Raw genomic sequence first — 19,086 nt, forward strand, 5'->3', positions numbered from 1 at the left:
TTAAACAACATGAACAAGCATTTAATCGAAAAGGAAACAAATATGGCCAAAAATGCTTATTCGTGTTGTTAATCAGAAAAAATTATACTAAAATGAGATATCATTTATAGCCTCCAGTTGACAAAAATTAATAAGACAGTATGAAGTACTATAGCAAATGTGGATTAAGAGGAACATTTATATATTGCTTATACTCAAGCTAAAACACAAAGAGGAAAAATGAATGATGTAAAGAGGAAAAAGCACCTGTGATTTCTGAGACACTATCAAACAGATGAGCATACTGTAACTGAAGTCACAGTGGAAAAGAGATCATCCAGTTCAAGAAAGAGAACATGGCTAGAAATTTCGGAAGCTCTTTCATGTGCTTCATTCCATTTATAAATTCTTCAATCCCCACGTCCATAGCCATTATCTTAAATTTTATAATAATCACTTCCTTGCTTTTTTAAAAACTAGTTTTGTCTATGATCCATTTTGAGTACATTTATGAATGAGGTGTAAGTTTCACATAGCTTTTTATTATTTTGCACATGGGATGTCCAATTGTTCCAACACCATTTACAAAAAAGCCTACTCTTTCATCAATGAATTGTTTTTGCACCTGTCTTAAATTAAATGGTCCTGTTTGGCTAGAGCACAAATTTCTGCAATAGCTGTTTCTACAATCTCTACTCCGTTCCACTGGTTTAAATAACTATCCCTTCACCAACCCTACATTGTCTTGATTAATGTAGTTTTTAGTAAGCGTTCAAATTGAGTAGGGTATTTCTTACAGCTTTGTTCTTCTTTTATCATACTTCTTTGGGTTATTTTAGTTAATTGGCCTTCTATATACATTTTAGAATCCACTTGTCTATACCTATAAAAATTCTGCTGATATTTTGATCATAGCAACAATAAAGCGATATATCAATTTGGGGATAATTGACCACCAACATGATATTTCTCACCATTTATATAGTTTTAAAATTTCTTTAAGATTTTATAGTTCTCCCTACATAAATTCTATATGATTTTAGATTCTACAAAATTATTTCATTTGTTTGGAGCTAACAAATTCTGTGCTAACCAATGTTTCTTCCATCCTGTACTTTCACTTTGTGATCTCCTTTTGCTTAAGAAAATCTTTCAGTAGTTCCTTCCATGACAATCTATACATGCAAACTCTCCTAGTCTTTTCATGTCTAAAAATGTCTATTTTACCAGCACTGTAAATAATAGTTAACCTGGTTCTAGAAATGAAAAGGGAACATTATTTTCACTGAGAACCTTGAAAATACTATCTTTTGGCATCTAATGCTATTGATGAGAAGCTGATGATAGTATAGACGACATTCATTTGAATAAAGTTAATCTTTTTCATCTAAGATTTTTAAAGATTGTCGGTTTATCTTTGGTGTTCTGTAGTTTCACCATAATGAATCAGGGTGTGAACTGAATTATATTGTCTTGAATTGAATTCTAGTATCTTGATTCATACTCAGAATTTGTTTCCATTTCTGAAACTTGTGTTTTTCCTCATTTTTGAAAAATGTTCAGCAATTACCTATTCAAATATTTTTTTCCTTCACCATTCACTCAATTACCTTTTTCTGGAACTACTAGTAGATTAATGTGGAAGCCTCTTAATCTAACATACCCTTATTTTATTTTTATTAAATGTCATATATTTGTTACACTGTATAAGGTAGGTATTTCTCACTACTATTTTCCAATTCACTAATACATTCTTCAAACATGTCCAGGCTGGAATTGTACTCTGGAATTTTCTCATCTATTGTATTCATTATTTAAAGTATAATTTTTCACGTATGTGCAATTGCTTCCATTTCATATTTACTTATTCTTATTTCATTTCTGTCCATTTTTATTTATTTCCTTATCTGTTTTAATGACAGTATCACCTTCCCTTATGTTGTTAGTATTATCAACATCATTTTTTAAGGGCTTTGCTAGAATATTCTAGTTAGATATATCAGCTGGAGTAAGTTCGCTTTCTAATAATTGATTTTGTTCACAGCCTTTGTAGCATTAAATATTATCACATTTTGAAATTCTGGTTATTAGGAAAGCTCGGGGTTTTTGTTGTTAATTTTTTTTTTTTTTATTCTTTTACCTCCCCTGTCTTTTGTCTCTCTCCCTCTCTGTGCATATGTATCCCTCATCTTCTGTTTGGTTTAGGTATTGCCTCCATTCAGTCCTCCGGGTTCTCAATCTAGAGCTAGAACTTAAAATAAAAGTTTGGGGGCCAGGCACTGTGGCTCACACGTGTAATCCCAGCACTTTGGGAGGCTGAGGCGGGTGGATCACCTGAGGCCAGGAGTTCCAGACCAGCCTGGTCAACATGGTGAAACCCTGTCTATACTAAAATTACAAAAACTTAGCTGGGTGTGGTGATGTGTGCCTGTAATCCCAGCTACTCAGGAGGCTGAGGCAGGAAAATTGCTTGGACCCAGGAGGCGGAGGTTGCAGTGAGCTGAGATTGCACCATTGCACTCTAGTGTGGGCGACACAGTGTGACTCTGTCTCAAAAAAAAAAAAAAAAGGTTTGGCTATTTCCCTTATGGATGTGGTATATCTAAGTATGAAACTAGAAGGTTAGGCTCACATTTATTGCCATTTGTGAGGATAAGTCCGTGCTCTTCTTTTGTTAGTACTTGAAATAGAGCCCTGAGTGGCACTATGAAATTGTGTATATATTGGAGGTGGGAAGGTGCAGGGATGGTGTTTTCAATCTTCTTTCATGAGTGAGAATAAACTCAGTCTCTGGCTTCAAGTGCAGTTAAACTGGATGAGCCGCTGTATTAAGTGGAGCACTTTTACTCCACTTTATATTGCATACCAAGCCCCAACACAGTCATTTCCTAACTAGGAGCCGTGCAGGATCGTAGACTTATGATTTTATAATTCTTTCTCTTTTTATCCATGACAATGTCCATCCACTATTTGAGATAAATTGTCAGTTTAGTTTTCTCTTTTTATAATGTATTCATTATTGCTGTGTTTTGATCAGAGAGCAATCTTTCATGTATTGACCTGAAAGTCTCCATCATTTCATTTACAATCTATTTTTATGTCTAGATTGCATGACACATGGATATTTTTACAAAGTTCACCTTTTAGTAATATCCAGAAATAATACACAGCGTGTAGAATAAACTGCAGAGGATATAGCATTTAGATGTCCCAGTGAAATCGTCACAGGAGAGAAAAGTAACAAAAATGCACATTTAAAAGATTGTATTCATAACATTATATTGTACCTCATAAATACAGATAATTATTATTTGTGAAATAAATTTTTAAAACCTTGCCAGCCATGGAACCAAAATAAATAAATAAATAAAAATAAGAGTTTATATTACCTTAATGCAACCTTCACTGTTGATTAAAAATAAAGCTTTCTTTTGGCTTAAACATTTTCTAACAAAGGCATCATGATAATCAAAAAATTCCATCTTGTTCCAGAGGAAATCTCTCATGGTTACTTAAATCAAATAAAAAGCTTGTAAGTCATACATACGGATAAATGGCTTCTTTAATGTTTCCAAAAATCTGTTTTCCGGTCATTATAATGGTCAGTTGCGTTGTCAATTCTATAAGACAGCCTCCAGGATCACACTAGTCAGAAGCAAGACGGGAGAAAACAGAATTGAATGATCAAAAAGATGGAAATTTGCAACATCTAAAGGAAACCCTAAACCATAAGATTAGAATCTCGAGGTTTTGGTTGGAAGGGTTAAGAGATATTTAGTCCAATAGCTCCAAACCTGATCACAGACCAGTGCCGGGCTAGCTGCATTAGATTCATCTGTGAACTGTGTTAAAAAACACAGATTTCTGGATCTCATTCTTAGAAAATTCTAAGTCTTTATATCTGGGTTAGGGTTGGGAGTTGTTATATCTTCCATTCTCCAAAATTTGGAAACCATGGATCTGTTCTAACTCTACTACCTATAGTAGAACCATTTCTACAGAAAGTAATCAGTCTTCCCTTACAGGAAATTTTTAGGAATAAAGACTTTATGTCATTTTATGTCTCATATTTTACTGCCAAACCATAGGCAAAATGTAACTTCTTGCTCAAAAATAAACTGAGAAGTTTATCAAATGACAGGATTCATCTGTGAACAATACTCTCTATGGATACAGTCAGTGTCTAGGTATCTTTTGTAATTTTTTAGCATGCAAATCAGTGCTTGGCACACAGAAAGTGGTTAATACTGAGGTATTGAAGCTACACACCTCACCTCACCTCTGAAGGAAATTCTTACCTCTTCACTTCTCCACTCATCAAATAAATATGTGTATTTTCCGGGATAGCCTACGAACTTCCCTTTAAAGAAAGCTACGTAGAAGCAGGATGAGTAAAAATTTACAAACTGAAACAGGAACATTTTCAAGGTAAGACTGCTCTCATACTCCTGGTATGTTCGAGGAATTTCTATTAAGTAAAAAAAAAAAAAAAATAGTTCAGTGCATCTTCTTATTTTTCCTTGAACTTCGTACTCCCTGGGACAAGTGAACATCAAGTAACTACAGATTTGTGTTAGATTTTCTGTTATACACTTTGTATTAAACTAACCACTGGAAAAGCCTAGGAAGCTGTTATTACCACAGTCAGAGAGACAGCATTCTTGTCTTGGAGTTACACAGAATTTGAAATTCAAACCCAGATGATATGGTCTGGCACTCTGTCCCAAGCAAAATCTCATGTCAAATTGTAATTCCCACGTGTCAAGGGAGGGACCTGGTGGGAGGACATTGAATCATGGGGGTGGTTTCCCCCATGCTGTTCTCTTGGTGTTGAGTGAATTCTCAAGAGAGCTCATGGTTTTATTTATTTATTTATTTTTGAGATGGAATCTCACTGTGTCACCCAGCTGGAGTGCAGTGGTGCGATCTTGGCACACTGGAACCTCCGCCTCCCAGGTTCAAACAATTCTCCTGCCTCATCCTCCTGAGTAACTGGGACTACAGACGTGTGCCACCACGTCTGGCTAATTTTTTTGTATTTTTAGTAGAGACAGGGTTTCACCATGTTGGCCAGGCTGGTCTCAAACTCCTGACTTTGTGATCCGCCCCCCTCGGCCTCCCAAAGGGCTGGGATTACAGGTATGAGCCACTACACCCGGCCAATTGAGAGCTAATGGTTTGAAGGTGTGGCACTTCCCCATGTACTGTCTCTCTCTCCTGCTGCCTTATGAAGAAGGTGTTTGCTTCCCCTTTACCTTCCACCATGATTGTTAAGTTTCCTGAGGCCTCACCAGCCATGTGAACCATGAGTCAATTAAACCTCTTTCCTTTACAAACTACCCAGTCTCAGGTAGTATCTTTATAGCAGTGTGAAAACGAACTAATACACCAAATAAGAAAACGAAATAATACACCAAATAAGAAACTTATGCTCATCTCCAAGCACTATCTGCTATCCTATAAGCCACTAGAACTCATCTGTTTACAATCAGGTTTGAAGAAAATAAGATCACGTCAAGGGCAGGGATGATTTCCAACAGAATTGTGTTGCCCTCTCATGAATTCAATGGCTATATTAATTTTGAAAATAATATGATTAGCAAATAGTGGCAGAAATAGTACACATTTTCCCTCTCCTTTATTTAAAATGCATGAGCATGATCTGTCATTTAATGAATTCTAAAGATAACAAACTATTAAATTATCTTCACCCTGCAATAGAGGGTCATGAAGCACAAAAATGTAGAAAAGTATGTTTTCCTGAGCTGATGATCTCCCAGTAGCATGAGCTGATCCAGCCAAATCATGACATTTTCAGCAATACTGAAAGTATCACAAAATATTTTAAAGACACAGATAACTCCCCCATTTTAGTGAAATGTAGCTGTATTCCTACAAAACTTGTAATGTGAACTTGAATGATTCTTTTTTCCCCACTGAGGAAAACAGTGAGTTTTTAGGTGCTTTTAAAAGCAATTTATCTGCTGTGATTTTCTCACTGTTAACAGCAGAAGTAAAAATGAGAGAGAACTCCAAATTTGAAGATAGTATATAATGAAAGTCTCATCTCAGTGCTCATTCCAGCACTGACTGAATAATGTGGTCTTTTGCTTGACATCGGCCATGATGCCTATGTACAACAGATTCAAAGGAGCTTGAGCCCTGGAGTGAACACTCAGAGAAGAGGCTGATGCCTTGATTTGAGTCTCCGATCTTACTGCTAACTTGCCAGGAAAAAGAGCAAAAGCAACTGTGCTCTGTGCTGCTCTACCTAACTCAATCTCTCACTTAACCTGTGATCCCTTTCGATTACTTTCCTTGTGGCTTTAAGTAGAAATGTTAATATTTTAACAAGAAAATAATCCAAGTTCTATGAGATGGCAGTAGAAAAGAAAAGCACTAAAATTTAGATTTATTTAGGAGAAGCTGACTTTTCCGTTTTTTCAGAATAACTTCCAAAATCAATACTTTCTAAGAACCATACACATGAAATAACAATTATCTGTGTCTTCAGTAAAGTGATTATTTTTCATAGGATTCAGCTAGACCCATCAAAGGAGAATTAAGACAAGAATACTCAGAAAGATAAATAGAGTCCAAATTCTTATTTTTTTTTCCAGTTCTTTTTGCTGCTTCCGTTATAATGGACCTTGAATTGTGGCTCTTAAGCAATTTTGAAATAGCAGATATGAGTCTACCTATAGAGAAAAATTGCCTTAAAAGGTACCCTTTGAAAATGAACTCCTGGGGAGCTGATCCAAAATAGACATATAGCATCAATAAGAATCATTCTTCAGAATCACACTAATGATTTGGCGAGCTTACCCATTTTTGTGATCCACGCAGATATCTTTTCATAAAAGAAATTCAAGATCAAGATGACAATAAAGTTCAAGCATGATCCTGTGAGTGATGTGGTTATCTGAGGAGTAAGGAAGCTTTTGACCTGCTTTAAGGATGCATCACTTTCCATGAAACTAGCAAGTGTAGCAAAGACTGACAGGCGATATACAATTACAGCTACCATACTGGTGACGACAAGAGACATCTGGGAAAGGAAAACAAAGAACTGCTATTTGGGTCTCTGCATCTCTGTTAGGAATACATATCTAACATATTGATTATTCTGTTAATCTCATTATATGAAGTTTAGCAGGTCTCATGTGCAAAGCAAACTAAGTCAGTCTCTCTTTCCCTAGATGGCAAGATGTGAACACTGGCAAGGTAAAAGGGTTAAAGATAAGGCATATACTAGCTGCTGGTTAAGTCTAAAAGAAACGTCTTCATTGTTCATCCTCTAGGCTTATTCTCTAGTAGGGAGTGGCAACCTATAGTAGAAGGCCAAATCCCGCCTGTGGCCTTGCCTGATCTTATATGGTCCTTAAGTTAGGAATGCTCTTCTGCATTTTTTTTTTTTTTTAGACAGAGTCTCGCTCTGTTGCCCAGGTTGGAGTGCAGTGGCGCAATGTTGGCTCACTGCAAGCTCCACCTCCCGGGTTCAAGCGATTCTCCTGCCTCAGCCTCCTTAGTAGATGCCACCACACTCGGCTAATTTTTTGTATTTTTAGTAGAGACGGGGTTTCACCGTGTTAGCCAGGATGGTCTCGATTTCCTGACCTCGTGATCTGCCCACCTCGGCCTCCCAAAGTGCTGGGATTACAAGCGTGAGCAACCGTGCCCAGCCTTCTTTGGCATTTCTAAAGGTTACAGAGAAAAGTAAAGGCAATTATGTTCCAGAGACTATATGTGGCACAAAGCCAAAAATATATATGGCTCCTTTACAGAAAATGTTTGCTGATGCATGCTCTACATTGAAGTTGAAGATGTAGAATCAAGATCACTTATTTTCCTAAGAAAAATACATGCCAATATTACATTTCACTTCCCCTCAGAATATTGCCATTAGTGCTCTAAAATGCCTGGTAGTTTAGAAATTTATACAGTTCTGTATAAATTTTGTACACTTCCAATATTGCAAAAGCACAAAGATGGCTTTCTATCAATCATTAGAAATTTTATTCTAAAAGTTGAGGAAATGAGTCAAATTAAATGAAAACTAGAAATCAAAACCAGCAAATTTTCTGGGGATATACTCCAGATTTCTCAAAAGAGAGTACTGAATTAATGATTCTCCCCATTTTATTTTATCACATCTCCTTAATGATTATTACATAATCTAAGAAAACATATTTTTACTGTTTTAAAATATGAAAATAATAGATTTATCTTTAACAAGAAATGTTAAAGATAAATCATATGGGGTTTATGGACTAGTGAGTCTAAACTATAATCTACAACTGTCAATTATTTATATTTCAACATGCTAACTAACCCCTTAGAAGGTAACACTGCCTGTTTTCCTAAAATTAAACATTAACTGTTAAGAGGGAACACATTTGGAAAAAGGAAGAGCAGGAAATAAAGTGGAAATAAAGATACATTCATGATTTTTCTAAACTAACCAAAGAGTCTGGAATCAGAGTAAGTTTGTTATTCTGTCCTGATTTCAAGTGATCACTTAAATGAAGTGTTGTGAGGCAGGGAGGGACAGGCTTTAAGACAAAGCATCTCCTCTTCCTCGAGATATTTTCCCAAGTTTAATTATGGAAAATCCCTATAAATTACAGTTTATTTTGTGTAAGAGCTATAACCAAGATAAAAAGACCAGGGAGGGAGAGGGAAAGGAAGGACTCAAGAGACATTGCAGATAACACTGTTAACATAGCTCATTTAATCACCTGTTGAAGAAATTATAGCAATTTTTAAAGAAATGCTCACCCATAATGTCACTGTGGCTCCTGAAAGAAAGTACCATGGAATACGTGCATATAGAGGCATGTAAGGTTCCATCTCCTGTGATGTTGAAGAAATCACAAAGAAATTCAAAATCTCCCCTCTAAGTCAAGACTCCAAGCACTAGTCAATATCATAGAGCCCGGTTAAAGCAGGAACCTCCCAAAAGGGCCTACTATAGGCCATGGAAAGCTGCATTATAGGAATGGTTCCTTCTCTTGAAGGAGAAATCTCTAGGCGTCCTAGATGGGGTATTTTACACATGATATGAGACAAAATGGATACACACAATTTCCTAAATGCTGAATTACGATGTTTAGGGCCTGGCACTCAGTAAATAAAGTCAAATAATGAAGGTTGCTGCTTAGGCAGACATGCTTTATGATGTTTAATGGTGTTATAATTTTATCTAATTGAATCGAATTGCATTGCTCTGCAATTGCTCTGCATAATATTAGATGCTTTCTTTATATTTTTCAGATAAACTGTGTTCTTCCACATAGCTCAGGAGCCAAGACTTCAAGAGTCATTAATGAAAGATATTGATTATACAGCTGACATTCTTAGGCACATCAAGAAGCAAGTAGATTTTACCTAAAAGAAGCAAAAAATAATAAAAGAAAAAAAAAGCTGTCAGCAGAAATCAAAATCATGTAATTCTATAACATAATATTTCACATTTTAAGAATTTTAAGGGTGGTCTGAATAAAAATAGGACTCTCAATAGGCAGGGTAGGCTGTCCAAGAGTCCTACAGACCTCAGAATGTGTGTGGATGTATGTGTATATGTGACTGTGTACATGTATATTCATGTATGCACCCAATGTATGTGTGCTCATGCATGTGTATGCATATTTGTGTGGGTGCACGTGTGTGTTCCCAATGCAGACTTAAATGTGACGGTTCTGGTTGCCCTTAAACACTGAAGAAGCACCGCAATAAGTAAAAATAAATACATAAATAAATAAATACATAAAAAACTCTGTTTCTTGATTTCTAAACCACGAAAGCTAAGTGAAGTCAATGATTCACAGTGAATCAATACATATGGCTTTTCAACCGGATTCAAATGTAAGCATTCAATACATTTTTTTTCTGTTAATTTTTGGCAAAGCTAATGGGACTGCTTTTGTTTTATTTTTTATCTCATGAAATAGGAATAAACATCATGTCATTATTCTGTCAATATCTTTTAATATATTTTCTTAATTTCAAACTGCCACCCAAATTGTTAATGTATTTTCTGAGATGCTTTCATGCTCTTTGGAGATGTTTTTGTGATCTTCCAATGAAACTTAGTAATTGTTTAGTGAAGCCTAAATGGTGAAAATAATTTTAAATGTTACATTGCAAGAATAGTTTTCTGAAGAGAAGAGGGAATTCTACTGAAGAGAGTGTATTTGGGACACATATTACTCTCTTTTAAATAGCAGCAGGAAACACAGTGATTGTAGATTATGGAAAAATAGGGGCTCGAAAAATATGTAACCAAGATTCTGGTCTTTAAAGGAAAGCACTTCCATTTTCACATGAAAAAAGTGAGGTACCAAAAAGTTAAACAACTCAGTTAAGAACATACAGCTGGTTTGTCAGCTAAGCATTCTAATACATAGACTTCTTCCCCCACACACCAACACAATGATTGTCAATAAATTAATTAAAAGGGGCCATGTGAAGAAAAGTTAATCTAATAAAACAATCACTCATAAGACCTCAATCTTAATATAAATACTATTTTAATTTTTATATATCACTTAGGATCATTTCAATGTCTATACATTTATATACAAAACCCACAGCATACACACTATTTTCCTTTTTGAACTTAGTTTAATGTTATTATGCCTTGGATTTGTTTCAAAATAATTTAGTGACACAAAGGAGTATGAGTATGAATGAAACAAGATTGTCCATGAATTAAAAATGATTAATTCTGAGTGATGGGTTCATCCATGTGGTTCATTATACATTTCTATCTACATTTGAAAGTGTTTGAAAATTTTCATATATATACATTCATATATATATATTTATATACATGTATGTATATTAGAGACAAGTAGTTTATGTCATTTATATGTTGCAGAATACTTTAAAGGCAAATTAAACTATGATTATATGAGAAGAAACCTATAGCAGTGTGTCCATTGAGATATGCTGCCCATTTCACAGTATTCTAGTCTACCTTGGTCACTGGATTCAATTTCCTGTGTTTACACATAGCTTCAAATTCTGGTCTCAGCTGAAGCTGCTGCTGTTCCTCTTCAAAGTCCACCAGGTCCCACTCATATTCCAGTCTGGCTTGTCGTTGTTTCCAAAACTCCAAAAATAAGGTGACTACAGGTAAACAAATATATATTTTAAAAAAGATATAAAAAAAAGTTAAAAACTTTTTCAACTTTTCCCTTTAATCGCTTTGGTTGCAGGATGGTTCACATGTTTCAGGTGGCTATTGTTTCACTGTTGTGTTTGATTAAAACTTCATCAATTATTAATGTTGGCATAATATTGTGTATCCGATAACACACTGAAAAAAAACTCATACAAAAATTTAAATTAATTTCTTGGTCAGTGGTCCAAGCAAGAATTATTTTCAGACATATTAATAGATTTCTTCATTCAGATAATTTGAAGTAATATTTAAAATTAGCTTTTTATTAACACTGAATTTTTTTTTTGCATGTATCTTTTATCTTTTATGGAAATCATTTAAGTCATTGTACTGCTTTCTCAGGCTTAGGGAAATATACCTAGGAAGCATAAAAGTCAATCCCCAGCACAATTACTCTCTCTTTTAAAATACATATATTATGTATACACACAAAACTTCAGCTTTCTTTTCATGTCTTTATTTGAGTCTCCTTCTGTCACCCAGGCTGGTCTCAAACCTCTGGCCTCTAGTGATCCTTCCACCTCAGCCCCCCCAGAGTGCTGGAATTATCAACTTTCAATTGAAGAATATATATTTACAGAAAAGTACACAAAATATAAAAGTACAATTCAAAAAAAGTTACAAAATAAATATACCCATATAATCAGCACCAATATAAAAAATATTCCATTACAAATGGATTTACATAAATGGTATACAACTGATAGTTTTTCGTGTCAAGCTTTTTTTTTTTTTTTGGTTCAACTTTGTTGCTGTGTGCAGTGAAAATTCATTTATTTTCATTGCTGCATAGTATTCAACTGTATGGTTAAATTGCAATTCTGGTTATATATTCTTGGACTGACAGACATTTGAGTTGTTTCCAGATACCTGCTATTACACATAGTGCTGCTGTGAACATTCTTGTAATCTATTGGTGTGCATATACATGCCTTTCTATTGGGATATACTTAGGAAGAGAATACTAACATCTCCAATATTAACTTATGATTTTATCATCTATAAAAGATTCAACTTTCTGACTCACTAACTTTTAAACAATGTAAAGAACTATGGATATCCATACATTTTTTAAAATCCTAATTATATTTTTATCATTGTAGTCATTTAATTGCTGTCTCAGCTTCCAAAATATATTTTTCCAGTGCAAATATATCTATCTTCTGACTGTTGGTTTTTTGTTTATTTGCTCATGTATACATTGGCTTATGTTTTCCTTTGCTCATTATTTAAACTTTAAAGAAATAGTTAAACATTTATTAAGTGGGAAGAACACTGTAGACTAACTACTTAACAATTTTAAAGTGTACAATTAATTATTGTGGACCATTAGCACAATGTTGTACAGACCTTATTCATCTTGCTTAATTGAAACTTTAAAGTATGCTTACTGATTAATAACTGCTCATTTCCTAATCCTCTAACCCCTGGTAACCACAATTCCACTCTTTGATTCCATGAGTTTGGCTATTTTAGATACCTCATATAACTCCTCCAGTCAAAAAGTAATTCAGCCCTCCTCTGTACTCCCTCAGCATTTACAATGCACTTCTATGAAAGTAGACTTCAGATTCTTTCCCAATTAGATTGTGACTTTCTTAACCATAGGTTATATTTCATTCACTTATTCATACTATCATTTAACACTGGTTGTGAATTTCATGAGGCAGAAACTTTTACTCTATTAATTTCATTACTGCTGTATGTAATAAATACATTGTTAGCAGGGAGAACAGTTTCCTGAACTTGGTACTGTTAAACATTTTAATATTTGCTTGTTTGTTTATACCACAACAGGACAACTACCATTAATTTTAGAAGCAGTATTTGGTTACCATGGCTATGCAAGAGATTGGATGTCATATACATAATGCTAAAACTTTTAAATACACTAAGCATTTAAAATTTTTTGTCTCAAAGTTTGTTAATGCTGAAGTAGAAATAAGAAAGTTGGCTGACATAGAAGGGATTTTGAGATAAATTAATGATGGTACAAAATAGCTAGCAAAAAGAGTACTGTAAGGAAAGAGAAATGATATGGACTAAAACCAAAATTGTTCCCATGATTTCTATGGACTTTTGTGATTATAAGTATATAGGAATCACAGGATTCACATATTTCCTGAAAAGGATTTCAGGAAATTAAAGAGACCCTTGGTTTGGGCCTTACATTTTATGCCTAAATAGGAATTGACCTTTTTTATTTTTAAGAAGGAATACAATTAGCACTTAAATTATTCATTGATGCAACATATATTTGAATACATACCATATGCCTAGCCCTGGAACTATGGAGATGAAAGCCATGGTGTTTGTACCAAAGGAGCAAGTAATCTAGTGATGAACCTGGCTTATACACAATGACAATCATGGAGGCATGTACACTAAAAATGTGTCTTACAATCAAGCACTATGTATGTGCATATTTAAATTCCTATTGCCTAGAATAGTACCTGTTCCAGGGTAGAAACTTTAAAAACTAGTTGCTGAATTATATTAAAGTATAAATAGAATGAAATCATCAAATTTCTGAAATAAAGCATAGGTGAACATCTTACATTATCTCTGAGTGGGAAAGGTGTTCTAAAGAAACACAAAAACAAGAAAAACCATAAGGAAAGTTTTATGACCAGTAATATATATTAAAATGTCCATTGACTATGAATGAGATCAAATGTAAATTACAAACTGAAAAAAATATTTGCAATTTCTGTGGCAGACAGAAAGGATTACTGTACTTACACAAAAGTACCTGTGAATCATAAAAATAAATTAAATACTTCAAACATCAAGGAGAGCCAATGGTCAGTAAATATTAAAAACGTGACCAGTCTCACTTGTGATTAAGTAACTGCAAATAGTGCTGTGAAGTGCTGTGGGGTGCTCCACACACACCCACTCTTCTATTTATGATGTAATATAAGGCAGGTGTTGGTGCACAATTTCTCTCCATGGAAACAATGGAAAATTCTCACAATGTATTTGTTTTAATCATGCACCTATCATTCATTTTCGATTCCAAGTAAGGAGAGGTAGGATTTGGCAGCCTCATGATAAACAACATGTATATACAACAACTTACACAAACTGGGGTTGCTGTTAAACCATTAATAAGATTTCTAGATTCTTTGTTCTCTTTGAATCTAGGGTGCTCTCTTCAGACCACAGCAGCCAAGCAGAAATGAGAGAAATCCATAAATCCCTCTGCTTTGCACACATACCTAAAAATTTTGATGTTATTTGCCTGGATAATGCAGCCCTTGCCCAGTTTTTTGTATTTTTTGTTTTTTGCTTTTTGTTTTTGAGATGGAGTCTTGCTTTGTCCCCCAGGCTGGAGTGCAGTGGTGTGATCTGGGCTCACTGCATGCAGCTCCACCTCTCAAGTTCACGCCATTCTCCTGCTTCAGCCTCCCGAGTAGCTAGGACTACAGGCGCCCGCCACCACGCCCGGCTAATTTTTTTTGATATTTTTTAGTAGAGACGGGGTTTCACCATGTTAGCCAGAATGGTCTCGATCTCCTGACCTTGTGATCCGCCCACCTGGCCTCCCAAAGTGCTGGGATTATAGGCGTGAGCCACCGCACCAGGCCACCCTTGCCCAGTTTTGAATGGCACATATTTGTGTTTGTTAGAGGTGTTTTTTAATTGAGAAAAATGTCTAATTTACAACCACGAATTCCAAGTTTTGTGATATATTTTAGACCAGTCTTTAGGTCTCTTCTAACAAAGTTATTCTTACAGAACATATTTTCCTTGCTAATGATAGGAAAAACTTCATGACACTTTAACTTTCCAAATGAAATGGAAAATATGAAGTCCTGGGCGGGGCATTTTCAAAATTAAGGGAAATTCCACTTTATATGAAGGCTTTTAATGAATGAATGTGGAAGTGGAAACTATAACTTGACAATTTAGACGAAATAAATGTTCATTAGTCCTCAAGTTTTTGATCCTTGTTCCAGTTTGTATACATGACTCAATGTCTTCCAGCCACAAAATATTTGTTTAGTCTCCCCTGAATTAAGTACTTTTGAGCCTGTTTTTAACATGGCACTGAAAGACAGTGAGAAATTAATGTATTTGATGTTTCAAAAATTATGAGAAATGAGAAATGAGCTGATGTTTAATAGAGACCTTTGTGGAACAAGAACCAATGGCCACTAATATGCACTCCATCAGTGTATTAATGCTAACAAAGACCCAATGATCTCAAACCACATTTGGTATGTAAGATATTTCATCTGTCATATGTTATATGGAGACAAAACAACACATTAATAGGAAGAAAGCTGTTTCTTTATGGGACTATTTACTCACCCCAAATTCCCATGAATATTGCAAAGAACACTGTTGACTCATTATCAAACAAATGGGAGAACTGTAAAAATAACAATAACAATAACACAAAGATAATTTAGTACTAAATGCATTGAAAAGGAGGAAAATTCAAAGCCTTTCAACATATTACAATGTATACATACCTTTGAAGCCAAACACGTACTATTTAGTCTCCAATAATCACACACTTGATCGCAGAGTGGGCACATGATCATCTGACCACCAATCTCAGGGTCACAGATTTCAGTGCTGCAAGAGGAACAGCCAAGTTACTGAAAAGTGATAGGCATTTAGGTAAAAGTCCAAGCTGTTCTTATTAGAACAACTACTTATATAACTTCTCACATAAAACAGAGGGGGCAATCAAGCAGCAATTTCTATAGTGGGTCAAGTCATGCTTTGAGGAGTAGACTTTTCAGAGCCCATCATTAAAAACAGATTTTCCATAAAGCACCAGGTGAGAGGCTACTGTTATGTTTGAGTAGTTTTTGGAAAACATCAATTATCTGCTGCTATAAGGAAACATTCTGAAGGAAACGCCAGGGAAATAATAACAACAGCTTCGTTTGGCACAAGCTAAAGACGTTTTCTCTATCTGGGCAACTCAGGTGCACTTACCTGCTTGTGTTATCTTCCATTGATAATAAACCATAAATAAAACAAGCTAAGCCAACTACAGCTGCAAAGGATAGCATTTCTGTGTAAAATCCAAGAAAGACAAAATAGATACCAATTTTTTCTCCATAATAATTCCTGTTGAAAAGAGTAAAAACAGAATCAGAATATGGAAGAATGTTATAGTACAGAGAGCCTTGATTTTTTATTCAGACAGGCATATATTCTAATTTTGGCTCCATTGCTTTCTAGACATATAATTTTAGTGAAGTTATTCAACTCTTTAAACTTCAGTTTCCATATCATTATCATGTTTTAACACAGATAGTACTTATTCCATAGTGAAAGGGTTGATACAAGGATTAAAAGGGATAACGGATATAAGTAGAAAGTCAATTAAATGGAATTTAGATTTACAATTTAAATAAGATAATTTGGAAAGCCTCTGTATTATAAAGATAATTTAAATGGTCTTTAAATAAACTACAGAATATTCTACAATGTAATTTCTAGGAATGAACTTAACAAATCAAAACCATATCCAAAATCTGCATGGACTTTTGCTTTATCCCTCTTTCTAAAACTGAAAACATTTCTCTGACCACATTGTAGGTATACATTTCCATCTTTCTCCAAGTCTGAATCTTGGAAGTTTACAGGATTATAACATAGGTAGCAGGCCAAGGAATTAAACATGACTACTTTAGCAAAAATTCTATGAAATATGCAGCTCAGCTCTTGGTTTTCAAAGAACTGAAAAGTGACAGCATTTATTGGCACAACCTTTTAATTCTCGCAACCGAGTATTTTGTTTTTAACCGAGTACCCCATTTAGCAATGAGAGAAAGTAGTTTTCTCCTCCTCAGAAAGTCAGGTTTTCTTGTTATTGTTGTTGTTTAACCTGATTAATCCTCCTCCTTGTTCATATAGATCCCAGCTCACCAAATCTGTGAGTCTTTCCACAGTTTCCTAGGCAAAAAGATGTGATACCTTTTGTGTTCTAGTAGCGTGCTATATGATTCTATGAAAGTACTTAATATTAAATTGTAATTTATATATATGCTCAACAAGAACACATATCTGAACATAACAGTTATAAATGTTTTTTCACAATGATATTTTAAAATATATTTATCATATACAATATTAATTTTATTGAACCTCCCACTCGTCATATTTCAACACTCTTAAAATTAGTAGATATCTTTCTGCTTATCCTGTCTTTTTTCATGCTTTTCAGTGATGATGAACATTTTTGCATTGTTAATTTCCCTAATTTGGTTTTCCAGATCACTATAAACTTGAAATTAAATTACAATGCTATAATATTCCCCTGTTAATCTGCCATTCACAACTTCCTTAGCTTACTCATACTTAGAGTGAATGAACTTTGCTTCTCCCAGTTTTTTGCTGAAAAATGTAGAAAATACTGTGATAGTACATAACATCAAAATCAGAAAAAAGTACAAACATATATTTTATGAAATTTACTGTTTACCATGTCTATTTTAATGTTTTAAAAATTACAGAATCAATGTTATTAGAAATATAATATCATCATTATTGCTATAGACTTAAACATTCTTTAATAATTCATAAGGAAACTGGATATTTCAACAACCTTAAAGTACTACTTTTTTCTCCTTTTTGATTGTCACAATTCTTATTCCTTCAGCATAAAAAATAAAATCCCTCAAGAACTCTAGACCTGTCAAAAAGAGAAATTGCTGAGAATTTACTAAATGAAATCAGGCAAGTATTTATTACATGTGGAAATATACAAATTATTTTACTAAATTTTGGACTTGGGTGTCTAACAGTAACAGATTAACACTAAATAATCTTTCAGGATCTCAGAAAGCAAGAGATATTTATTAGACTTGCAATATGGTAAAAATGTATACATTATTGAAATCACATTTAATATTTAATTTAAACTATCTTGTTGGTCATAACTAAGAAAATAAGAGAAATCTAATAATATGAGATACTATAAAAGCTCAAATATAGGGAGAGACTTCTTTTGAGTATTATTTTTTAGAAAAATATGCCATATATTTAAATCTATGATCTTTTTTAACCTGTCCATTTTACTTACTAGACTTTCAACTGATTGTGGCACTGCACCATCTAATATAGCATCTGATAGGTAGAAGAGATTCAGTAATATTGGTTGCGAGATACTGTGTGAGGGGACTGCCCTCATTTTGTATTTCCAAGATGTACTACTTAGTCGAAAACATAGTAAATAATCAAAAGAATGATGATAGCATTAAATTGAAAACAATCTTGAGAAATCAATCAATAAATGCAAACTTTATTTCTAAAGTGATTTATTTTTACAATGAATCCATAAACACCTGAGAAACTTAGCTTCAGTATTATCCTCACGTTGTAATAACATTATCCGTACCACACTGTATTTAGTCTATGCTATTTAGTATGTGGCAGTATTTCAATTTTATTTCTAAGCGTTAACATACAACATATGGATATCAAAAAACGTTATATGAAGTGTAAGCTGGAAGGAAAAAAATGAGCTGATAGAGCTGATGTGCCAGTGATCAGTCTTCAATTTTATATGCTCTATCAGCCCATTTTTTTCAATCTTGGCATTGCCATCTTCCCCAAAATTATTATCTAATGTGACAAAATTATCTGTGCTCAAAAGGCAGAAAAGTCAGTTCCAGATATCTGGACACGAAAGTGATGTTTGGTGTAGACGTAACATGAAATATGTGAAATCTAGGAACTCAGATTCCTATAAACTGTATCTCTTTCTAGATACCCTATCATGCTGTCTTCCTTATTTTTATCCTCCGTATCCAACAATCCATTAGGTCCAATGAATTCTGTCATAAAAATATTTTTCTAATTCATAGTCTCCTCTCCTTCCCATTGCCAATGCCTTGAAAAGACTTCTAATATTTATTGCTGAACAATTTTAACAACCTCCTTACTTCCCTGAG

The 19,086-nt window shown here is 34.2% G+C and overlaps 1 protein-coding gene across 1 annotated transcript in view; it reads right to left on the reverse strand.

Moving 5' to 3' along the window:
- The window catches only part of ANO5 (anoctamin 5), a 72,662-nt gene that overhangs the window by 19,205 nt on the left and 34,371 nt on the right, over positions 1 to 19,086 (reverse strand). The window contains exons 9-16 of the mRNA XM_025355794.1: positions 16,121 to 16,255; positions 15,646 to 15,751; positions 15,482 to 15,542; positions 10,958 to 11,109; positions 8,758 to 8,832; positions 6,805 to 7,027; positions 4,278 to 4,447; positions 3,527 to 3,624 (exon numbers count right to left, since the gene is read on the reverse strand). Coding sequence (XP_025211579.1) covers positions 3,527 to 3,624; positions 4,278 to 4,447; positions 6,805 to 7,027; positions 8,758 to 8,832; positions 10,958 to 11,109; positions 15,482 to 15,542; positions 15,646 to 15,751; positions 16,121 to 16,255 — 1,020 coding nt within the window. The remainder of the gene's footprint in view (positions 1 to 3,526; positions 3,625 to 4,277; positions 4,448 to 6,804; positions 7,028 to 8,757; positions 8,833 to 10,957; positions 11,110 to 15,481; positions 15,543 to 15,645; positions 15,752 to 16,120; positions 16,256 to 19,086) is intronic.

This window comes from Theropithecus gelada, chromosome 14 (assembly GCF_003255815.1).
Source record: "Theropithecus gelada isolate Dixy chromosome 14, Tgel_1.0, whole genome shotgun sequence".
Taxonomy (NCBI): domain Eukaryota; kingdom Metazoa; phylum Chordata; class Mammalia; order Primates; family Cercopithecidae; genus Theropithecus; species Theropithecus gelada.